Raw genomic sequence first — 25,937 nt, 5'->3', positions numbered from 1 at the left:
AGCGTAGCTGCCAGGGGGGCAGAGGGTGCGGTCACCCCAGGCCCCTTGTTCTGAGGGGGCCCACCCAGAGCTACTGCCATTGTGTTCGCCACCTGAGTTGTAATCAGGGTTACTGGTTAGGGGCCCACTCAGATTTTTCGCCACCCCCCCCAAAGCTGAACCGCTAGCTACGCCTCTGTCTTATGCATTTCTTACTTTTATAGAAGACTAAACATCCAAGGTCAGGCCATTACAAAAAATGGTGGGGGGAACAAGAGGCGCAATAGTGCCCTATCACTAGTGACACTTGAAGTATGAGCGGTATAATACAGTTCCACTCACCTATTCCAGTTGTGTAACCCACAACTGGCTTGAGAGCATATCACAGAATCAGCTGCTGCAGAACCTCCACCAACCACTCACACGTGGAAAAACCTTCGGAAAGTTGTGGGAAGCAGGGTGTGTTGCAGTCCGCGCTGCCGAGATTCACAAATCACCTGGGATACAAGATGTTGTAGCAGTGTACTCCTTTATTTCCTCCTACGCATTTCGGCGCCCTTCCTGGCACCTTCCTCAGGGATATATCTGAAGGTCAGGCCATGTCATATGGTGTGGTCCAGCTTTAGTAATTAATTCAGTGCAAATGCATACTGAAATTCTGCAGAAAATGTATCACTGAGGTACAGACTCCAGCACAGAATGCAGGCTGCTAACACGCTCACCCGCTGACCTGCAGGGCAAGAGGGTACACTATAAGAGGGACTGGAATAGTCTGGCATGAGAATCTAACACCTTGTCATGTCACCATCCCTATCTGACCTAACCCTGTCCTATTATGCTTGGACCCACTCTTGAAAGGACAATGTTGTACTTATCAATTGGCAAATACAATTACCCTTCATTAAGCTGACAACTTAAGCAGCAAAATATATTTGTCTAGGATAGTGGAAGGAAAAAAAAAAAGAGGACAGAAGTCTTGTGTAAACAGTCGAACAATATGGCTTTATCTTATCTCAAGAACGTATTGCTGCTTGTCTGTAACTGTGTGCTTTACTGCCAAAATAAAATAAATTGAATCAGCTCACACATGATAGCATGTTCCTTCCTAAGTCATACTAATTGCTTGGCTAATTGATGTTTGTTGAACTTTCTCCATTTCATTGAGTGATTAGGTACAAAGCTAACAGTTGACATCTGTAGGCGCTTAACTGGCGTCTGTAATTACTGTTAATGTTAAATAATTGTTAGTTAATTGGAATGGTAACTGGCTGAATGGAATCCAGATTGTGAAGCAACAAAAAGAAAATCTATTTAAATAAACATACATCTCCCACAAAAACATTTTACTATGGTTCTGAAATACTGCCGTCAACCATGATATTGACAACCTATCTCCAGGGATCAGTATTACTATAGTTCATCCTTCTCTAGTTCCAAGGAGCTTTGTTGATCCAGTGCAAGATTAATGGCCCCATGCACATTACATAAAAGATAATTTCATCCAAAATGAACCATCGTCGACTGTTTTGGTTGAACGGTAGTTTGTTTCGACTGATGCCCAAACTGCGAACGTTTGTCATCCTTCAAAAACTCAATCGAAAAATTGGATTTTTCTAGCCAAAGATAAGCACTGGCTGCAACATCGGCTGAAAACATGCAACACGATTGACGTAGTCTGACATGATATTTTGCCTTATGTGTATGATGTCCTTCAAAAGTATCATAAATATTACACTTCAGTTGGCTGAACCCACTTACTGCATGAATGGTTGACAATCTAATGTGTATGACAAAATGGTGGAGAAAGGATTAGGCAAGTTGGATCTGGCATTAGGGAGGTAGGCCATCATTAAATCACCATTCCACTGATCTGTTTTATTGAAGATGCTGGAGTGGTGCTATTCAGCTATCTTTCTGGCCCCTAATCTCATCCTAACCAGTCACCATCTTCATCTTTTATCAGTACCACTCCAGTCGGTCTCCAACAGTTTGTGACCTGCCGGATCGGCATCACAAACATGCATTGAGAGCCCAGCATTAACCCCTTTGCGACCTCTGCCGTACTAGTATTGCACAGGTGGGTGGTGAGCCCACATCTTTCCCGACAAATATCAGCTGCTTTGAACAGCTGATATGTGCTCGGAATAGCCATGGGTGAAATAGTGATCCACAAGCGGCTATTAACCCGTTAAATGCAGCTGTCAAACTGCGACAGCGCATTTAACGCGCGCTTCTGGCCATCAGGCCGGAAATCCGCCCACCAGTGACCCCCGTCACGTGATCGCGGGTCACCTGTGTTTTGGGATGACAAGCAGAGGTCTCCTGGAGACCTCTCAGTGGTTGGCGTTAATAGCAAGTCAGCAATTCTGTTACATAGAGGCGATCATCACCAATATGTAGCGGAGCTGATCAGGTTATGGCAGCTTCTGGTCTCCCATGGAGGATATTGATGCATGCCAAAAGTAAAAAAAAAATGTTTTTGAAAATATTAAAAAAGTAAAAAAAAAAGTTTAAATCACCCCCCTTTCACCCCATTTAAAATAAAACAAAAAAAAAATCAAACAAGCATACAGATATTTGGTATCGCCGTGTTCAGAATAGCCCGATCTATCAATACATAAAGGATTAACCTGATCACTAAACAGCGTAGCAAGAAAAAAAAAGTCAAAACGCCAGAATTACCTTTTTTTGGTCGCCGCGACATCGTATTAAAATGCAATAATGGGCAATCAAACGATCGTATCTGCACCAAAATGGTATCACTAAAGACGTCAGCTCAGCGCACAAAAACTAAGCCCTCACCCAACCGAGATCAAGAAAGATGAAGACGCTACGGGTATCGGAATATGGCACAATTTTTTTTAACAAACTTTGGATTTTTTTCACCACTTAGATGAAAAAGAACCTAGACATGTTTGGTGTCTATGCACTCGTAATGCCCTCGAGAATCATAATGGCAGGTCAGTTTTACTATTTGGTGAACATGGTAAAAAAATTAAAAGCGTTGTGGAATTGCACTTTTCTGCAATTTCACTGCACTTGGAATTTTTTCCCATTTTATAGTACACGATATGGTAAAACCAATGGTGTCGTTCAAAACTGAAACTCGTCCAGCAATAAACAAGCCCTCATATGGCCAAATTGATGGAAAAATAAAAGAGTTATGGGCTCTGGGAAGAAGGGGAGGCAAAAACAGAAACTCAAAAACGAAAATGGGTAGGGTCTCTAAGGGGTTAAAAACAGCTGGAGGGGTTCTTTAAAGGTGTCTGGCAACAGCCTATTCCCCTCTCCCTATTTAGAGCTGGCTAAGGGAACTTCACTGGAAATATCTGTTGGCTGAACTGCTGGGTAGTTGCCAATTCATCCTTCCTATTGAAGAATAATCTCTATTGACCCAATAAATGGCAAAGCAAAATCATAGATTGACTACCCACCCATTGATAATAAAAATGTATAATTAAAAACAATAATAAAGACTTAACACTAGATTCTAGATTATGAGCCCCACTGGGGACAGTGCCAATAATGTCAGTAAAGCGCTGTGGAATTAATGGCGCAATATAAATGAGTAAAATAAATAAATTAAACAACAAGTTTTGAACTCATGATCTTAGTTGACTACCACTACCAATGGTGGAGAAGGATTATCTGACCATTATCTAACAATGTCAATACAGCTTACAAGCCACCATTTGTTATCCATAATGACAGAAACAGTCTCTTTCCTCTGGAATTGAGCTAATTTGCATACGATTTCCCAGGGATCATTGCCTGTAAGACACTTTGCAAGGAGCATCGGTACCCCCTTGAGACTTGTGGTTTGAAAGCTCTTCCGACTACTAAAAAGTACCTATTTTCATCATATACAGCTATGGAGTAAACACAAATGTCATTCTATGTCAGCATGACCATTCACGTTACAATAACAGGCCCTGCGGATCAGAAACCTTGTTCTTTACAACTGCACGATCACGTGTCTCTAGAAACCCAGATATAGAGAATTCCTACACGAGGCACAGACACGTAACCTTTTACTATTTTTTCTCCAACCCGTGCAACATTACTCAGGATATACATTCAGTTGTTCACCATCTATATTGTTAATACCACGACTGAAAATATAAATAATAAAAGCTTATACAATGCGAAATATTTTCATATAGAATCCACCTGATCTGATCTTGGATTAAGCTTGCTGATCAATATACTGTAAATTGAAAATTATATCTGGCATTTAAGAAAAAAAATAAAATAATATATATATATATATATATATATACAGTATATATATATATTGTTTTATTCTGCTGTTTACAACAAACATTTGTCAGACAAGATTTTACACAAACAGTCATAAAACGACCGATGTGCAATGTACTTCTTATAATACAAAGGAGTTATTCTTCATATACAGCAAAGATGCAGAATTCTGTCCAAGCTTTGCACCCTAGACACCAATGTACAAGTTATGTCAGCCATACACGTTATATTTTATTAATCACTAACCAAATATTAGTTTTTAACAATCAAACAAAAAAAAGAAAACATCTACAGCTAAATTCTAAAATCTACCAATCCATACATCAATGTTTCAATTCACATTCGTCAATTGAGCCAAGTAAGGCCTGTTTCACACATCCGTTTGTCACCATCAGTCAAAATCCGCCGATTTGCAAAAAAAACTGGATCCGCCATTTATCTTGGCGGATCCGATTTTTTCCCCATTGACTTTCATTATCGGCGGATTTTGACTGAGGATCGTGTCCGTTGCATCCGTATTTCTGCGGATCCGCCAAAATTTTGGCGTCCGCTGAGATCACCGAACGGACAATGCAACTTTTTTGTTGTCCGGATCCGTATTTTCCTCTTTTGCTACATGTTTAACCCTAAATCCAATCTGGCTGCTGGATAAAAAATCTCTCTCTCTCTCCTCTACTCACTGCCTCATCGCCCGAGATCTCGCCTCATCGCCCGAGATCTCGCCTCCACTCACCGCGACATCGCCCGAGATCTCGCCTCCACTCACCGCGACATCACCCGAGATCTCGCCTCCTCTGACCGCTACATCGCCGGTAGTCATTTTTTCATTTCAGCCGCAGTTCCTTTAAAATTCCGAAATCGGCAGATCCTGGCGCACCAACGGTCCGGTGGCTCCCGTTGGTGTTTCATCGCCCACGGATCCGTTATCCGCCATTTTAGCGGCTGCCAACGCACAGGAAAAACGTAAGTGTGAAACAGGCCTAAGCACCACACAATAATCATGTAACCAATTATCAAAATCTAATCACCAATTAATTACATGCAATGACTCTTTTATTGCTCCTAGTATTTAAGGCATTGCCACCTTGGATGTTTACACCATATGGATTGTTCTACCCAAGGAGGAGAAGTTGAGAAATGCTGACACAGCAATTATCTAGCCTACGGATTCGCTGGGATTAAAGAGAGTTAAACTGCTAATCTAGGAAATCTCATTAATCATACATAATGTATTGTTCTAATTGGATATCGATGTCTAAATCCCATTTACAAACCTTGTACAATCAAGACTGCTGTGTGAATTGGGGCTTTTAAGAATACAGATATGGTTCAGAGAGGAGAAAATTGACCTTCCTTTCAGCGCTTCTTTGCTCTTGGCAAGTAAAACTACATAATGCGTAAAGGAGCCCTGACTTTTAAACACAGGCGAACCTGTTTTGTTTAAGAATTGAAACATGATGTTCGTCAAAGTGACAGCTTCTTGACAGCCCTGTCAGCCACCTATCCACCCAACTGCTAAACATACAGCGGCTAAGGCGGTACTAGACTCGCACACATACACAGCAGAGGTCTCGCACCTGTTTTGCTCTTATTGACATTAGCCAAGAACAGAAGATCTTTCAAGTTGTGTTATACTTGATGTTTAGAGAACTAATCCCCCCCAAAAAAACAACAAAGAGCCTCCCCTTAAGCCTTTTTACTCTAACCCTGAAAAAAAAAAAATACCAGTCAGCCTAGTTTTCTCAGCACCTGGGTTATGTATTGAGCCCTAGCTTGATTCAGAGCACCAGCATGAATTAGCATATGGCAAGAAGGGAGGACTCCAGCCGAGAGAAGAATGGGTCCATTTTGATGGAAATAGAGGCCAAAAGAATAATCTACCATCCACTAAAAAGCCTGTTTGTGTATGGATTCCCAAGCAAAGCCTCCAAGAGCTGATGTTGATTTTAGAATACACAAAGAGGCTTTAATCCTTTCAAGGGAACTAAATCATGACAGAAGAGAGCCTCACAAGAAAGTCTCGCTGTCAAGGATGCTTATTCAAAACCAAATAGATGCCACAAATCAGACCCTGTAAGTAAACACAAGGAGAAATATGGGAAATGTGGTCGAAAGAAGAAAGCAGAACAGAGGGCAAAGGAACAAGGGATCGTCTTCATCAATCATGCCTCATTCTTGGTGAAGTGGGCTCTTCACCCCAGAAACAAACTACCAGGTAGGAATTTTGATTGACTGGGCCACCTCCTTTTCTACCGGCCCGGTGCTCACAAGTCTACATTTAGTAATGAATCAGAGCTGTAATTGTACATACTGTCCTGAAATCAACGATATTACATTCTGCAATTATTAAAGTAAATGACCCTGATATTCTTTACATGGGAGATCAGTTCCCAGAGAATAGCCTGGGAAACGCTAAACTGCCCCATGATTACAATGACATCTATGGTGGAACTAACATCGAAATCCATAAACATCTACATTTCATTCTTTTACAAAATGATAAGCTATAAAAAATGTAAAAAAAACATTTTTAGTTTGTGTGATCTGACATGTAGATACATAAAGGCAGATGCCCGCCTAGATATTTTCACTATCGCATTCTTCGGAGAGTTTTTTCACTATGCCATGATTTGCCGCTTACTAGTATGCAGCCAATTCTGTAAGGAAAAATTACACTCTTGGGATTGATTATCCTCCCAAATTCCAATACAAAGGTTTGGAACCCAACTCCATTATTAACAATAACATCAGATTAGTGGGAACACATTACATGAGGTGCCCCCGAAGTGCAACACTTCCACCATAATCTGGGGTTTTAATAAAAACGACTCCTTGTATAACATGTTTTATGGTTTCCTCACTAACACCCTACACAATAGGAATACGTCATCTTGGCAATTATTATTTATTCCAGCTCAGACATATTTTAAAAGTAACTGAAGCTAAGGAATATGCATAATGATTACAAAAATAGACTTACCATTATTTGGGACGGCACTGAAGAATTTTTCAGAACTGGCATCTGAAACCTGAAATATAAAATAGAATTAGTCTCTGACATAATACAGCTTTTATAATATTATCAGCAGTCAACAGTGCGCAGATTATTGAAATTAATATCATCCACATATATATACCGTATATATATATATATATATGTATATACACACACACACACACACACGTACATATATGTACACACATATAGATATGTATATAAATATATATAAAATCTGGCACGAAGATGTACCGTACTTAGATTTGGTGGAACAATGTAGGGGCATGAAAAATATGACGTTGCAATAGCAAGCAAGTTTCCACTAGATGGTGCTCTTTAGCTACATATTTCATAGAGCATTTTTTTTTTCACATAAGCCAAATGATGTTGTTTCCAGCCTCATGCACTTTCTTGATGTGCTGTGTTACCAAAAGTGATACAGCTCAAGTAGTGCAGTGGTGTTGTGGTTTCATAGACACATTATTTCTAATCACTCTCTCTAGGCTCAGCACAGTCTTGAGACACTGGGATATTTCTTAACCTACAGTGGTTATGCCAGTTTGCCAGTTACCGTTGAGCGTAAGTCTGATTTTATAAATACACTTATACTAGCAAACTGTCTATACCCATTTCCAGAAGCATGAGACAAGATATTGCAAAGGATACATGACATGTGAATACTGATAAGTTTATATATATATATATATTTACATACACACACACTGTATATAGTATATATAGATATATTTTCAATATGTTAAAGGAGATTTTATATATATATATATATATATATAGGAGAGAGAGAGATGCTTAAAATGTCTGCATATTATGTCATCTATAGAATTCATTTGGCAGTTCTGTATCTTAAAATAACAAATGTTTTTTAGAAAAAAATAACTTTTTGGGGAAAGTAAAATAGTGAGCTATTGATAACACACTAGACAAAACATTGACCACTACCGGTGATATCACCTCAACCAACACCGGAACTGCTGCAACCCCCCAACCTACGGTCTCCTTCCCCACCATCCTGTAGCATGTAAGCCCGAAAGGGCAGGGTCCTCTCTCCCCTCTGTATCAGTCTGTGATTGTTAGTTTGTTTACTGTAAGTGATATCTGTCATTTGTATGTAACCCCTTCTCATGTACAGCACCATGGAATTAATGGTGCTATATAAATAATAATAATAATAATTTACACATTTGTTTACGGACTATTTATTGGGACTATATCTATATACAATGTTCCTTGTGTTTGCGGGTTTGATAATTGCTAATTTATGTGTATCAATGAAGCGAACCTCCAGAGGCTGGAAAAAAAATATAGATCTTTAGATGATGAAATATATTGGAAAAAAAATCCTTTCACAACTGCACATGATGGCTGACATCTTCAGCGGTATTGACTTGCTCTGAACTCCTGAAGGTCGAAGGTCAATGACCTGACCACAAACAGTGCAGCCTGAGGCTGCCAACAAGGTGCTGAAAACCATGTGTATAGTACAGCGGGCCAAGATGACCCAGGACAAAAAGGAAGAGCAAAGAGTGGAAAGATTCTTACATATGGATACTGCAAGAAATCCTATTAATGATGTTCATGGAGCCTAAAATGCAGCAGATATATTGTAACCAGAATATTAGGAATAACATTTTTTTTCATATCCACAATCAATCGGCTCTGTATCACCTATAAAGATCCCTATACAAATAACCATCACTGTGTAGCCATACAGAATTTTCAAACTGATTTAATAAATAGCTTCCAAAGGACCAGGCAAATATTTGAGTTGGTCAATTTGTGTACATAGATTTCTTGCCAAGATTAGCACGGTTTTATGTTGTTTGCTAACAAAAAATAAAGAAAAAAAGTCATATTCACATTAATACAAAGTACGTATTCATAATAGCAAGACTGGATACATAATGCTGTTATTTTATGATAAGTAACAGCATCATGGAAATACACAAGATACATACTGCATAGCTGGGATGCCTAGGATAATCTGGCTCGTATAAATAATACAAAATAATAAAAAAAAATAGAATGATAGAAGTCAAGATATATGTAGAGCTAGATAGATAATAGACAGATAGTTATGGGACAGATAGATAGATAGATATGAGATAGATATATGATAGATATGGGATAGATAGATAGATAGATAGATAGATAGATAGATAGATAGATATATGATAGATATGGGATAGATAGATAGATAGATAGATAGATAGATAGATAGATAGATAGATAGTTTATAATAAACAACAGAAATACTCAGTACATTTCAAAACATATATTTTTCCTTACAATCTTGTAATTTAGACCCCAGGATTTTTTTTAAAAAGTCATATCGGAAAAGTGTATAACTCAGCCGTAAAACCCTTCTTTTACATGACTGAGTTTATTTATTTATCCTAGTTATTATTAAATACAAATTAAACTTGAAACAGAGCCGACCATTTACATTTTTCTTGACAAAAAGAAAAACCCATAACCCAAAGTGACTGTAACTGAGCCCATGTCCTTAATGAGCTGTGCAATGCCAATGCCATTCATTTTTCTGTATGTTATTTATCGATATTTATATGCTACAAGCTCCACTTACAGAATTTATAGAGAAAAAAAGGATCACCTTACATTACTATTAATTAAGTATTGAATGTTGACATATTACATCATATATTAATTCTAAATGTTTAGAAGAATTGACATATTACATCATATATTAATTCTAAATGTTTAGAAGAATTGACATATTACATCATATATTAATTCTAAATGTTTAGAAGAATCGCTCAACGTCGGCTCAAACCATTTCTCTCCTGATCAGTTACACAAAACTGTCCATTCTATATCCACAAACGACAATAACCTTTTGCCGTTAAAACAAATTTTCATTTTGCTGCGTCACAACTAATTTTTAAAAAAAAATAACCAACAAAAATAAAAAAAAAACAACATTCTTGGATATTTTCATTTTGAGCGACGTTGAGCTCTCGTCTCTCAGTTTCCAGCCCATGCAAATCACGGTGGTTGAGCTGATTGTGACTATTCTTCTGCTGTCAGATGATATTAATGACTACATTGACGATCTCAAATTCTTACAGCCAAAATGAGACTTTCTAACACAATCAGGGAATAGGGTAACCTCATTTTATTCACTATTGTTCCTCCAGAACTTTTCATCACGGCCGTAATAAGGAGTTTTCGGTGGAAAAAAAAAAAGGCGATCATTTTAACTGTGACAAATAATGAATGGAAAACGCTTTCTGCACTATCCTTTATAACTCACATAAACACATCAACGCGGAGACGGCTTGTTACTCGTATAATACTCGTATATCACCACATCGTTCCATGTCCTGATAGCTGGCAGATACGTAATATCAAACACTGACCTTTCATTATATATATATAAAAATGTATTTTACATGAATGCACATGGCATTACGCACACGGATCTTCATAGCTTGGAAGTCCAGTGCAATGTCAATCTTTATGATGTCGTCAAATTACAGCTATTAATTTTCTTTGTTAGGCAATGGTGTACAATCTACTGGCAGTCTTAGGATAAAGCATACCAACAGCACCCACAGAGTCGGGCTCCTCTATGTACATAGATATATATGTAGAATTTCACAGTGTCTCCCATGGCATTGTCAGGGCAAGGAGAGGGCTTGTCCTGGGTATAAATAGCTGGCAGAGGGCAGGCAGGGATACAGGGGCAGCTGCCTGGCTCCTTAGCTACATTCTGCCTTCCCTGCCTAGTTGGGACCCAGATCAAAGCAATCTTTCCAACACGTCGTTTTCCGGGAAGTGGGCTACAATGAAAATACACAAAAGGACGTGGCAAGGAAAGACAGAAATGACATACAGAAGTAAAAATGACCTAAATAAATAGGAATAAAACAAGACAATCCACATTGTAACCACTTGGCCAAGAAGCCACATCTGGAGCTGGTGCTGGCACTATTCTTCCATGGTGAGGGTCATTTCTCTCCAGTTTGCAGCCCCCCTCAGATACACAAATGGGCTGACTCCATCCTTTCTTCCCTGGCCAGCTCCCAGGGTAATGGACTGTCACTTACTCTCACAATCCAGTCACTAGTTGCCCCTGTCACCCTGTAAGACCGGTGGTGCCACCAGTCCCAGGATAATGGAATAGTTGCCTCAGCTTTCCTGTAAGCCCAGTGGTGCCATCAGTCCCAGGATCATGGACTAGTTGCCCCTGGCCCAGTGGTGCCATGCCAAGGCGGTGCCACCAGCCCCAGGATAATGGAATAGTTGCCTCAGCTTTCCTGTAAGCCCAGTGGTGCCATCAGTCCCAGGATCATGGACTAGTTGCCCCTGGCCCAGTGGTGCCATGCCAAGGCGGTGCCACCAGCCCCAGGATCATGGACTAGTTACCCCTGGCCCAGTGGTGCCATGCCAAGGCGGTGCCACCAGTCCCAGGATAATGGACTAGTTGCCCCTGGCCCAGTGGTGCCATGCCAAGGCGGTGCCACCAGCCCCAGGATCATGGACTAGTTGCCCCCGCTGTCCTGTAAGCCCAGTGGTGCCATGCCAAGGCGGTGCCACCAGCCCCAGGATCATGGACTAGTTGCCCCTGGCCCAGTGGTGCCATGCCAAGGCGGTGCCACCAGCCCCAGGATCATGGACTAGTTGCCCCCGCTGTCCTGTAAGCCCAGTGGTGCCATGCCAAGGCGGTGCCACCAGCCCCAGGATCATGGACTAGTTGCCCCCGCTGTCCTGTAAGCCCAGTGGTGCCATGCCAAGGCGGTGCCACCAGCCCCAGGATCATGGACTAGTTACCCCTGGCCCAGTGGCGCCCCCACCCCCCATCCTGAGGTAAACAATAGCACGCCAATGACAGGCTGCACACAGTGTGTGGCACCGGCTGGGCGATACGCTACCTGGAGAGGGATGGCATCCACACACTCGGCTCCAGACCGGACTTCACACTCGCTCTCCACAGAAACAATGCTCTATTTCACCCCGGCAATAATAATCCACGGGAGCAGGATCCCTCGCAGCCATTGAAGATATATCCAGACATCCAGGGCAGGAGGCGGGCGCCGGGTCACAGAACAGCTGTGCCCATGGATGGACGGAGAGAAAGTGGCGGCGGTGGTGAGCTCCAGATCCGGGGTGCTGTAGGGTTAGTGCTACACACTGAGGAGAATCACAGCAGCTGCAGCAGCAGCAGGACAAAGGAAGCAGCCATGTGCCCGCCAGCTCCTGAGCCCCCTTCAGCAGACAGACAGCAGCAGCAGCGCCCTCCCTCCTTCCCTGCCTGCTGCTCCTCCTCCGACTCCTCACCCTGCAGCTCCTCACAATCCCGGGACACCCCCTGTGAGGGAGAGCAGCTCCGCCAGGGCCACGGCTCTAAGTGACTTCCATCGGGATAGATCCTTCCAGGGCACAGATCCCATCACAGTGCAGCTGGTGCTATAGAGAGAGACTCCCTGTCCTAGGTGCAATCCTCCGGTGGGCAGCAGTCCTCCTCCTCCTCTGGTAGTCCTGTCCGGAGTGGGCTCTGCTCAGCAGCAGCACTCACACTGGGCTCTTTCTCTGTGTGTGTCTCTCTGCACTTCCAGGCTGAATACAAGTGCTTATTCACAGCCTGCATTCCAGAGCTGGGGACATCCCACAGGCTGGGCCTGCCCCTCCTCACACTGCCTCCATCAACCTGACAAGCACTGAGCCACCTTCTCTAGGCTGCCTTCCATCTCCTCTCCCTGCTGTGTGATCAGCCTGTGCTGCTGCAGAATCCCACAGCCATTTCCATAGGGTTAATATATTAGTTGTGCCCCTAGAAGGCTCCCACAACCATGTCCATAGGGTTAATATATTAGTTTTGCCCCAGTAGACGTCCCACACCCAGGTCCATAAGGTTAAAACATCCCACAGCCATGCCCATAGGGTTAATACCTTAGTTGTGCCCCTAGTAGACATCCCACATCCATGTCCATAGGGTTAATACATTCCATGTCCATAGGGTTAATACATCCCACATCCATGCCCATAGGGTTAATACCTTAGTTGTTCCCCTAGGAGACATCCCACATCCATGTCCATGGGTTAATATATCCTACATCCATGTCCATAGGGTTAATACATTCCATGTCCATAAGGTTAAAACATCCCACATCCTTGCCAATAGGGTTAATACCTTAGTTGTGCCCCAGTAGACATCCCACATCCATGCCCATAGGGTTAATACATCCCACATCCATGTCCATAGGGTTAATATATCCCACATCCATGCCCATAGGGTTGATACCTTAGTTGTGCCCCTAGTAGACATCCCACATCCATGTCCATAGGGTTAAAACATCCCACATCAATGCCCATAGGGTTAATACCTTAGTTGTGCCCCTAGTAGACATCCCACATCCATGTCCATAGGGTTAATACATCCCACATCCATGTCCATAGGGTTAATACATCCCACATCCATGCCCATAGGGTTGATACCTTAGTTGTGCCCCTAGTACCCTAGTAGACATCCCACATCCATGTCCATAGGGTTAATACATCCCACATCCATGCCCATAGGGTTGATACCTTAGTTGTGCCCCTAGTAGACATCCCACATCCATGTCCATAGGGTTAATACATCCCACATCCATGCCCATAGGGTTGATACCTTAGTTGTGCCCCTAGTACCCTAGTAGACATCCCACATCCATGTCCATAGGGTTAATACATCCCACATCCATGCCCATAGGGTTGATACCTTAGTTGTGCCCCTAGTAGACATCCCACATCCATGTCCATAGGGTTAATACATCCCACATCCATGCCCATAGGGTTGATACCTTAGTTGTGCCCCTAGTAGACATCCCACATCCATGTCCATAGGGTTGATATATTAGTTGTGCCCCTAGTAGACATCCCACCCCCGCGTTCATAGGGTCACCATGCAGTGTTCTGGGCTGATTTGCGTCAGCAAGAGACCCTCATTTAGGAACCCGCTCTTCTCTATGTTGCATCCATGGCTGCGCACTGATCAGGTTGATGTTCACCTCCTGGAAAATGAATGGAGGGGATGGATTTCAATTCTCCATCACAAATTCCTTCGAAGCTACAAACTCTGGTGATAATCCAAAGCCCTGTAAGACTGGGAAAGCATGTGTTGGGGGGGGCGACGTGTGCATGACAATGCCACTTTAACCCTTTTCCTTACCAGGGCGCCCGGGGAACGCTTCGCCGTCACTTAGCCAGCTAGCCAAGCAAACGCAATCACATAAAGAACAAATGAAATGTCTCATCGTCGATAGAAGATTGTGGGATCGAAGCGCGGGGCTAATGATTCGCAGCCGGGGGGGGGGATTTTAATTTACCAATTTTATTCCCGTCGGTAAAGGCGGTGTTAAAATTCATCACAGCCCTGTGGACTACGATGGTTCTGGCTCGTGTCCTCATTAGAATGTTCTAACCATTTCCTTTCTTTTGAGGGATCTGTCTCTCCTTAGGTGACGATTTGCAGAAAATCAGTACGTTCTGAAGAATCCATGTAGGGGGTCTAATAAGCAGGATACTGTTTATTATAAATGAGTCCAGATCCACCCAATCATTCCTATGTTTCCACCATTTATATACCTATTGGTTTAAGACATTAATACATGGATATGGATTCTATCTATTATCTATAAAATATAAGAAAACATATGCTATAAATGGGAGCTCCATGCATGGTGTAGCAATATCTCCATACTATATATATTTACATATATTACTTTATATATATATACTGTGTATACATGTAAATATGTACATATTATTTTATATATATATATACGGTATGTATATATATTAGCCGTATAGAATAGCTAGTGTATTTGAAAGAATTTCAATAAAGGCAATGCACCCAGCGTGTAATACAGCAGATTACTGATGTGAGCGCGGCATTGGCATGAAAGTAATTGTTAGGAGAATGAACTGCCTGCCACATTAGCTTACAATGGAGCCTGCTTTTGTAATATATTCATTCAGACAGCATTAAAAGGAGGTAGACTCTTTGTACGCTCGGCACTACCGCAATGTTATAAGGGGAGCAGTAGAAATCCTTAATCGGGTTTTACAGTCTTGACAAGTGATGACATATTGCTGGACTTCCCTATGACTTGTCGATTGGTGGGGGTCTCTGGGGCTGAGAGGTGGGTACAGTAGTGATGTTGCGCCGAGAACTGCAACTCAGCCCAATTCACGTTAATAAAGCTGAGTTGTAGTACTTGGAAGAGAGGGCAAGGAAAAATTCCGAAGAATTTAGGATGTGACACAAAGAGGCTACTTTTCGAAAACCACATAACATGTACTGGTGCAGGAATTCTTAGCATTTAGCTACATTTCTGCAATGATGTTTAGACCAAAATGCAGTCTGTTATCTGGAGATGAGCCAATATATGTGAGTGGAATTGAATTCTACTTAAATATTACAAAAATCCACATTTGGCAAAATGGCGTTTTTTCATAATGCGCTACCGCGCGAATTCAGGAGGGCGGCAGCCGTCTTGCTACCATATTGCTGAATTTAAGGGCCATCGAAAGGGTTAAAAATAGCAACGTTGTGACCGTACGTTCACTTGTACAGAAATATCCTCGCTGAATTCTGGAGAGATCCCAGAGTATAAGTGTCATTCAATTCGCGGAGAATAATTTTGCTGCAAATCGAATTTCCCTGGAAAATCTAAGCAATTTGGTGAATTTGAATTTTGTCAGATCCGCACTTCTCTACTAAAGGCTTGGGTGCACTACATCAGTCCTCAATTAGACAAATTGTATCTAAGTGAAGAAATATTAGGACCAGGAGAGTGCAATCTGTTAAGATTAAGATCACTGGAAAAGTACAATTGGCAATACCAAAGGAAATGAGGAAGATTCCAAAGATAACAGGAAAATACTCACTGAAGACTACACACTGCAAAAATCTCTGTTATATGGGCAGATGAGACAAAACAGGAGCTTTGTATCACCAATACACTACACTGTGGGGTGAAAAAAACACTGCACACTAACACTACACTGTGGAGTGAAAAAAAAAACATTGCACACCAATACTACACTGTGGAGTGAGAAAAACATTGCTCACTAACACTACACTATGGAGTGAGAAAAACACTGCACACCAACACTTCACTGTGGAGTGAGAAAAACACTACACCAACACTACACTGTAGAGTGAAAAAAAATTACACACTAACACTACACTATGGAGTGAAAAAAACACTACACACCAAGACTACACTGTGGAGTGAAAAAAACATTACACACTAACACTACACTGTGGAGTGAAAAAAACATTACACACACACTACTATGGAGTGAAAAAACACTGCACACTAACACTACACTGTGGAGTGAAAAAAACATTACACACTCACACTACACTACGGAGTGAAAAAAACACTGCAAACCAACACTAGACTGTGGAGTGAAAAAAACACTGCACACTAACACCACACTATGGAGTGAAAAAAACACTACACACCAACTCTACACTGTGGGGTGAAAAAACACTACACACATTGTTATCGTTGAGGGAACAATGGACTCAAAACACACAAGTAAATGAACCAAAGACTGGTTGAAAAAGATGATTTATGTTTTGGAATAGCTATGTCAGAGTTCTGACCTTTAGGCTGGGATCACACATGGGAGGAATATGATCGAGTCTTGCATGTTAATACCCGGCACTGCCGCCGGCACTCAGGAGTGGAGTATGCGGCTCCATGTATTACTATGCGGCCGCACGCTGCGATCCGAGTGCCGGGTATTAATATGTGAGGCTCGGCCGTATTCCTCTCATGTGTGATCCCGGCCTAACCGTATAGGGATGTTGGACATGACCTGACGATGGTTGAGCATGCAGGACATCCCAGAATGGATTTTTGATGTCCTTAAAAATATTTGCAAGGAAAAATTCCCTTATTTGCAGCTTCATTAAACATTGGGAAAGGAGATCGCTGCTAAAGTGAGATCTTCGCATTATTAAATTCAAGGGTTTACTAAATTCATCTTCCTGCACTAAGAACAATTACTCAATGTGCTCAACTTGAATGATCTCAAAGGCCTAAAGTTAAAGGTTACACATTTCCTTTGTATTTTAGGCAAAATATGTAGAATAATAATAATATTTATTTATATAGCACCAACATATTCCGCAGCGCTTTACAGTTTAACAGTTCCAAACATAAGTCATAAGTAACAACATTAACAATACGATAATTAAAGCAAAATAAGACGACCCTGCTCGTGAGAGCTTACAATCTACAATGAGGTGAGGGAGATACAAAGTACAGGTGTGTATTTACAATTGTATATTTACAATGATGGTCAAGCCGTCTTGAGGGAGTGAGGGATGGATGGAGATAGTGAATGTGCTACACATGCACACTTACACATAGAATGACTGTGATTATTGAACATGATAGGCCGCTCTGAACAAATGTGTTTTGAGGGTGCGCCTGAAACTATGCAAATTGTGAATAGTCCTAATTTCTTGGGGTATATCATTCCAGAGGATTGGCACAGCGTGGGAGAAGTCTTGGATTCGGGAGTGGGAGGTACGGATTAGTGCAGAGGTTAGTCGAAAGTCGTTTGCAGAGCGCAGCAGTCAGGCAGATAGACAGAAAAGAGGGAGGAGATGTAGGGGGATGCTGCACTGTGGAGAGCTTTGTGGGTGAGAACAAGTACTTTGAATTGGATCCTATAATGAATGGGCAGCCAATGTAAGGACTGGCAAAGAGCTGACGCGTCTGAGTACCGATTAGCCAGATGGACGAACCTGGCCGCTGTATTAAGTATGGACTGGAGGAGAGGGGATAGTCGAGTAACGGGGAGGCCAATTAATAGAGCGTTGCAGTAATCCAGGTGGGAGTGGATCAATGCTACAGTGAGGGTTTTTGTTGTTTCCATGGTGAGAAACAGACGGATTCTAGAGATGCTCTTTAGGTGTAAGCGGCAAGAGCGGGCAAGAAATTGTATATGGGATGTGAAGGAGAGATTGGTGTCAAACACAATACCCAGACAGCGCGCCTGCTGCCGGGGTGTTATTGTGGTGCCACCCACGGAGAGGGAAATGTCAGATTTAGGGAGGTTAGTAGACGCCGGGAGCAGAAGAAGTTCTGTTTTGGAGAGGTTGAGTTTCAGATAGAGAGCGGACATGATGTTGGAGACTGCGGACAGACAGTCACTGGCGTTCTTTAGTACAGCGGGGGTAAGGTCGGGAAATGACGTATATACTGTAGTTGTGTGTCATCAGCATAAAGATGGTACTGAAAGCCAAATCTGCTGATGGTCTGTCCAATTGGGGCCGTGTAGAGAGAGAAGAGAAGGGGGCCAAGGACTGAGCCCTGAGGTACCCCCACAGTGAGAGGAAGAGGAGATGACATGGAGCCAGAGAACAAAACACTGAAGGCGCTGTCAGAAAGATAGGAAGAGAACCAGGAGAGAGCAGTGTCTTTAATGCCTAGTGACTGGAGCCTAGAGAGTAGAAGATGGTGGTCAACAGTGTCAAAAGCTGCAGATAGGTCAAGGAGAATAAGCAGAGAGTGGTCACTGTTACGGTTTGCTGTCAGAAGGTCATTGATCACTTTGATGAGTGCAGTTTCAGTCGAATATAGGGGGTGGAAGCCGGACTGTGAAGGGTCTAGGAGGGAGTGAGTGGAGAGGTAATGGGTAAGGCAGGAGTAAACTAGGTGCTCCAAAAGTTTAGAGATGAAGGGGAGATTGGAGACTGGTCTGTAGTTGTTTGTGCAGGATGGGTCAAGAGCAGGTTTCTTTAGTAATGGAGTAACCATGGCATGTTTGAAGTAGGATGGGAAAATGCCAGAGGAGAGGGAGATATTATAGATTGCAGTTAGGTGAGTTGTGACGACTGGAGAGAGATACTGGAGGAGATGTGAGAGATTGGGGTAAATAGTGCATGTGGTCGGACGAGAGGAAGAGAGGAGTCTGGAGACTTCTTCTTCTGTGATGGGATCAAATGTGGAAAGTGAGCCAGGGGAGATGCAGGAAGGGATGGGAGTCACAGCACTTGGTGGTTGGGAGCAGATTTCCTGACGGATATTATCTATTTTTTCTGTAAAGTGGGAGGCCAGGTTGTCAGCACAAATGTCTATGATAGGGGCTTGTGCTTTTGGCCTGAGGAGGGAGTGAAAAGTTTCAAAAAGTTTCTTGGGGTTGTTGGCTAGTGAGGAGATCAGGGTGGTGAAGTAAGTCTGTTTGGCGAGGTGAAGGACAGCGTTATAGGTTCTTAACATAAATTTGAAGTGGATGAAGTCTTCTGGTGTGTGGGTTTTTTTCCACTGGCATTCAGCACTCCTAGAGCATTGCTGTAGAAGTCGAGTTTGCGATGTGAGCCAGGGCTGTTTTACTCTGTGCTTGGAGGTTCTGAGGGTGAGGGGAGCTACTTGGTCAAGGGTGCTTCTAAGAGTGTCGTTATAGTGACAAACAGCCAGATCAGGACAGGAAAAAGAGGAGATTGGGGACAGTAATGAGTGTCGGGAGTCTGAAAGTGTCTGAGGGTTAATGGCTTGTAGATTTCTGACTGTGTGGTAGGTAGGAGTGAGCTGGGGTGGGCGAGGATTTGTGAGCGTGAAGGAGAGAATGTTGTGGTCAGAGAGTGGAAGCGGTGAATTTAGTTGGGAGATAGAACAGAGCCGGATATAGACCAGATCAAGGGTGTTACCGTCCTTGTGTGTCTCAGAGGTTGAAAGCTGCGAGAGGCCTAGAGAGGTGGTTAGTGATAGAGGCTGGGATGCAGATGTGGAAGTAGGACTGTTAATGGGGATGTTGAAGTCTCCGAGGATAAGAGTTGGTAGTTCTGAGGACATGAAGTGCGGCAGCCAGGCTGAAAAGTGGTCAAGGAAGTGGGTGGCTGAGCCTGGGGGCCAGTATATGACCGCTACTCTGAGGGAGAGGGGACGGAAGAGCCTGATGGTGTGGACCTCAAAAGAAGGGAATGAGAGTGATGGAACTGGGGGGATGACCTGGAAAGTGCATTGTGGGGGCAGATGTATGCCGACTCCGCCACCATGTCTGTTTGTGGGTCTCGGAGAATGAGAGAATTGTAAGCCACCATAGGAAATGGCACTAGGAGAGACAGTGTCAGAATCCTGAATCTAGGTTTCAGTGAGGGCCAACAGATTAAGAGAGTTGTTCAGAAAGTAGTTGTGCAGGAAAGGAAGCTTGTTACATACAGACAGTGGATTCCAGAGGGCACAATTAAAAGATAGAGATGAGGGAGTGCAAGTAATATTAATAAGATTATTATGGTTTCGATATGAGGTAGGGTAGGGGTTGAGGTTGGGGGATGGTGGACTAGGGTTGGGGGAGATGTCCCCTGAAATCAGTAGGAGTAGGAAGATAAAGAGCAAATAGTTGCTGGAATTGTAAGTAGCTTTTTTCTGTGATGTGTTTGGGCAAGATGGGCTGAGGTTTCTCAGGAAGGTGAGGAGTGCATGGGAGCTGTACATGGGAGAGGGAAGTATAGAGGGGCTGATGTGTATGAGTCGTGATGAAGGGGGGATGGGGTGGTGAATGTGGATGGCAAGGGAGCACAGGAGGCTAGAAATAGAGCACATGGTTAAAAGGGAAAGCAAAGTGTGGGTTACCTGATTCCTGCCCTGATTAACTGCCATGGATAACTGCAGTTTTCTTTTACATTTTACATTTTACATCTTTTACATTTTAAAAATTGAAAAAAGAAAATGGGCCTGTGCAAAAGATTGGGCACCCTGGATGGCTAGTACCTAGTAGCACCCCCTTTTGAAAGTATCAGAGCTTGTCAATGCTTTTTGCTTCCATTCTTTGGAAAATTTTTCCAGTTCTGTGAGATTCCTGGATCGTCTTGCATGCACTATTTTGACGTCTAGCTTCAGATTTTCAATGATGTTCAGATCAGGGGACTGTGAGAACCATTGTAAAAGTTCAGCTTATGCCTTACCAGTCTGAGAATACCAGCCCTCCAACTGTCTGCTTTAGCTTGACTAGTTGTAAAAAATGGGGGGAACCCTACATCTTTTTTAAAATTATTTTTTTAAACAATTTAGAAAAACAGCATGGGGACCCCTCCATTTTTGATAACCAGCCAAGATAATGCTGAGGGCTGCAGTAATTGCACAGGACTGCCTGATGAATACTTATGATGATGAGAGTAGTACTCTTTTAAACAGATGACGGCATGGGAAATACCTGATGTTTGGGCATGGTTCGGGTTTGAGTTCGATTACCGTTCTTTTACCCGAACCAAACTTTTTAATATTTTCGGCCAAACCCTCTGGATCCAAACACCCATGGGTTCGCCCATCTTTACTCCTCCACAGAAAACTCCGGTCTTGATTAATCGGGGCTATCATTTCACTTTAAAGTCACATTGCATTATACACTCCGTACAATGTGACATTTTTGTATTATAGATTATAGGAAACCTAGTCACACTGTATGGTACATCTGTACAAGAAGATAATATTAACGTGGAAAGGACTATTATATCCTATATTTTGGGTATATTCTTTATGCATGATGGAAATGGTTAGGGTTTAGTCATTGTCAGTACTACCTGACAGTAATTGGTATACATTGGTGTCATGTTTATTTTATTGCTTGTTGGACAGGTAGACTATATTGCCTCTTTGAGCAAACTGATCACCTGTTCTTCAGGTGTTTATTACTAGTCACAACTCTAATTGCCATAAGTAAAAGTCACATATTGCTCCATAGCAGAGAAACTGTTATCCTCTTGTTACGCTCCCTTTCATCTGTCCCCTACTCAGTGTTAATCTACAAAGTATATGTTAGGAGAAAATAGTACAAAATGTAATATTCGATAAGCATTGCTGCTTATTGTTCAGTGTAAACATGTCCAGTGATTGAATTAGCTTATCATCTATTGATAGCATCTTTTTATGGTGACCACAAATTATTTTATGGTGATACTGTATATTTTCTTGTGCAAACAGGTTTGTCCTAATTGTTACAAGGGAGATAGGAGGAAAGATGGAATAAGAAGTAGAGGTAAGTATGTTAATCAACGGAGGATCAACCTTTAGTTAAGTTTCTTAAAATTCGCAGGTCCCTGCAAATTTTAAACATTCTGCAATTCAATTTGCGAGCTATGACAACATAATAAAAAAGATTGGTGATGTTTCATTCATTGCTGTATACTCATATAGCGTTAATGTATTGAAAAAATATATTTATATCATATGGGCTAGTACAGCCAATGGACTATAAAAGATAGGGGTCAGCCAAGCAGTGCCATTTTAGACTTTTACAGCATACGGATAGAGGTCAGAATACACAGCTTATTAGACATAGGAATAGAAAAGCCTCAATCAGATCGTGGAGTACTACTGCAGTGCTGAAGCTGATTGAATATGGGAGTAGTAGTCTCATTCTGTGATACTATTCCAAAGATTAAAGTGATATAGGGTAATGCTGGAACTGTATAGTCATTAAGTGTGACTGGGAATTGGTTGATTTGTGATATAATGCAGTAACAGTACCTTAAAAGCACCATTTAAAAAAAAAATATTCACACATTACAAGCAAAAAGAGCAGTATTATATCTCTCTGTCCTACTAAATTAAAATCCTGAAACCAAGGCTTGTGTGTCATAGAAAGTGTGCTTACTGGCTTGTGATATAGGCAAGCCATATATATATATATTTTTTTAAACAAAAAGCACAACTGTTTACCACACACAGTGTGCGTGTTGTTGAAAATATATAATTTCTTGCACATTTTTTGTTGTATTTGTCCAGCATTAGGCCCATACATAGAATCATAGAATCGTAGAGTTGGAAGGGACCTCCTGGGCCATCTGGTCCAACCCCCTGCTCAAAGCAGGATTCGCTAAATCATCCCAGTCAGATGTCTGTCCAGCCTCTGTTTGAAGACTTCCATTGAAGGAGAACTCACCACTTCTCGTGGCAGCTTGTTCCACTCATTGATCACTCTAACTGTCAAAAAGTTTTTTCTAATATCTAATCTGTGTCTTCTCCCATTCAGTTTCATCCCATTGCTTTTAGTCTTTCCTTGTGCAAATGAGAATAAAGTTGATCCTTCTACAATGTTACAGCCCTTTAGATATTTGTAGACAGCTATTAAGTCTCCTCTCAGTCTTCTCTTTTGCAAACTAAACATTCCCAAATCCTGCAACCTTTCCTCATAAGACAGGGTTTGCAGACCGGTCACCATTCTGGTCGCTCTTTTCTGAACTTGCTCCAGTTTGTTGATGTATTTTTTAAAATGTGGTGCCCAAAACTGGACACAATATTCCAGATGAGGTCTGACCAAAGAGGAGTAGAGGGAAATAATGACTTCACGTGATCTGGACTGTATGCTTCTGTTAATACATCCTAGAATTGCATTTGCCTTTTTTGCTGCTGCATCACACTGTTGACTCATATTCAGTCTGTGATCTATTAGTATACCCAAGTCTTTTTCACATGTGCTGTTGCTTAGCCCTATTCCTCCCATTCTGTATATGGTTTTTTCATTTTTATTGCCCAGATGTAGTACTTTACATTTTTCCCTGTTAAAAACCATTCTGTTAGTTTCTGCCCACTTCTCCAGTTTATTTATATCTTTTTGAATCCTCTCTCTCTCTTCTCATGCCACCATATACACCAAAGCATATATATACAGTGGGGCAAAAAAGTATTTAGTCAGTCAGCAATAGTGCAAGTTCCACCACTTAAAAAGATGAGAGGCGTCTGTAATTTACATCATAGGTAGACCTCAACTATGGGAGACAAACTGAGAAAAAAAAATCCAGAAAATCACATTGTCTGTTTTTTTTTCATTTTATTTGCATATTATGGTGGAAAATAAGTATTTGGTCAGAAACAAGCAATCAAGATTTCTGGCTCTCACAGACCTGTAACTTCTTCTTTAAGAGTCTCCTCTTTCCTCCACTCATTACCTGTAGTAATGGCACCTGTTTAAACTTGTTATCAGTATAAAAAGACACCTGTGCACACCCTCAAACAGTCTGACTCCAAACTCCACTATGGTGAAGACCAAAGAGCTGTCAAAGGTCACCAGAAACAAAATTGTAGCCCTGCACCAGGCTGGGAAGACTGAATCTGCAATAGCCAACCAGCTTGGAGTGAAGAAATCAACTGTGGGAGCAATAATTAGAAAATGGAAGACATACAAGACCACTGATAATCTCCCTCGATCTGGTGCTCCACGCAAAATCCCACCCCGTGGGGTCAGAATGATCACAAGAACGGTGAGCAAAAATCCCAGAACCACGCGGGGGGACCTAGTGAATGAACTGCAGAGAGCTGGGACCAATGTAACAAGGCCTACCATAAGTAACACACTACGCCACCATGGACTCAGATCCTGCAGTGCCAGACGTGTCCCACTGCTTAAGCCTGTACATGTCCGGGCCCGTCTGAAGTTTGCTAGAGAGCATTTGGATGATCCAGAGGAGTTTTGGGAGAATGTCCTATGGTCTGATGAAACCAAACTGGAACTGTTTGGTAGAAACACAACTTGTCGTGTTTGGAGGAAAAAGAATACTGAGTTGCATCCATCAAACACCATACCTACTGTAAAGCATGGTGGTGGAAACATCATGCTTTGGGGCTGTTTCTCTGCAAAGGGGCCAGGACGACTGATCCGGGTACATGGAAGAATGAATGGGGCCATGTATCGTGAGATTTTGAGTGCAAACCTCCTTCCATCAGCAAGGACATTGATGATGAAACGTGGCTGGGTCTTTCAACATGACAATGATCCAAAGCACACCGCCAGGGCAACGAAGGAGTGGCTTCGTAAGAAGCATTTCAAGGTCCTGGAGTGGCCTAGCCAGTCTCCAGATCTCAACCCTATAGAAAACCTTTGGAGGGAGTTGAAAGTCCGTGTTGCCAAGCGAAAAGCCAAAAACATCACTGCTCTAGAGGAGATCTGCATGGAGGAATGGGCCAACATACCAACAACAGTGAGTGGCAACCTTGTGAAGACTTACAGAAAATGTTTGACCTCTGTCATTGCCAACAAAGGATATATCACAAAGTATTGAGATGAAATTTTGTTTCTGACCAAATACTTATTTTCCACCATAATATGCAAATAAAAGGGAAAAAAAACAGACAATGTGATTTTCTGGATTTTTTTTCTCAGTTTGTCTCCCATAGTTGAGGTCTACCTATGATGTAAATTACAGACGCCTCTCATCTTTTTAAGTGGTGGAACTTGCACTATTGCTGACTGACTAAATACTTTTTTGCCCCACTGTATGTTAGTTATAACAAATTATAATGATTATATTGCACATAAAAACCGTGCATCTAATCCTATCCTGTGTGATACTGACTGCTGAACCGTGTATCTAATCCTATTCTGTGTGATGCTGACTGCTGAGCTGTGTATCTAATCCTATCCTGTGTGATACTGTCTGCTGAGCCGCGTATCTAATCCTTGTCATGATTCCAGTGCAGGTTTTTGAGCTGCACACCGGGGGTTAATGTCTGGAGCTCTGTGCAGGTTTTGACCTGCACACTTGGGGTTAATGATTGTGGCCTCTTTCTGGTTCTGGGAGAGCTTCATAAACCTCTGGGTAGCTTCAATCCCTGCCAGTTATACTTTTGCTTTTGGCCTAGTGTACTGACCCCCGTGTGCCTGTATATTGCTATAGCTTGTTTATATGGTTCTGACCCGGTTCTGTTTCCCGTTGTGA

General features: G+C 42.2%; 1 protein-coding gene across 6 annotated transcripts in view; it reads right to left on the bottom strand.

Annotated features, from left to right (window-relative positions):
* The window catches only part of AUTS2 (activator of transcription and developmental regulator AUTS2), a 2,002,816-nt gene that overhangs the window by 118,599 nt on the left and 1,858,280 nt on the right, over positions 1-25,937 (bottom strand). For all 6 annotated transcript variants that reach the window (XM_073575027.1, XM_073574999.1, XM_073574990.1 and 3 more), the window contains one exon: positions 7,220-7,268. In XM_073575027.1, coding sequence (XP_073431128.1) covers positions 7,220-7,268 — 49 coding nt within the window. The remainder of the gene's footprint in view (positions 1-7,219; positions 7,269-25,937) is intronic.

Source organism: Dendrobates tinctorius, unplaced genomic scaffold (assembly GCF_039654945.1).
Source record: "Dendrobates tinctorius isolate UK_male_01 unplaced genomic scaffold, ASM3965494v1 ptg000007l, whole genome shotgun sequence".
NCBI classification, from domain to species: Eukaryota; Metazoa; Chordata; class Amphibia; order Anura; family Dendrobatidae; genus Dendrobates; species Dendrobates tinctorius.
Note: the sequence above shows the minus strand (reverse complement) of the source record. Positions and strands in the feature narration are given on the sequence as shown.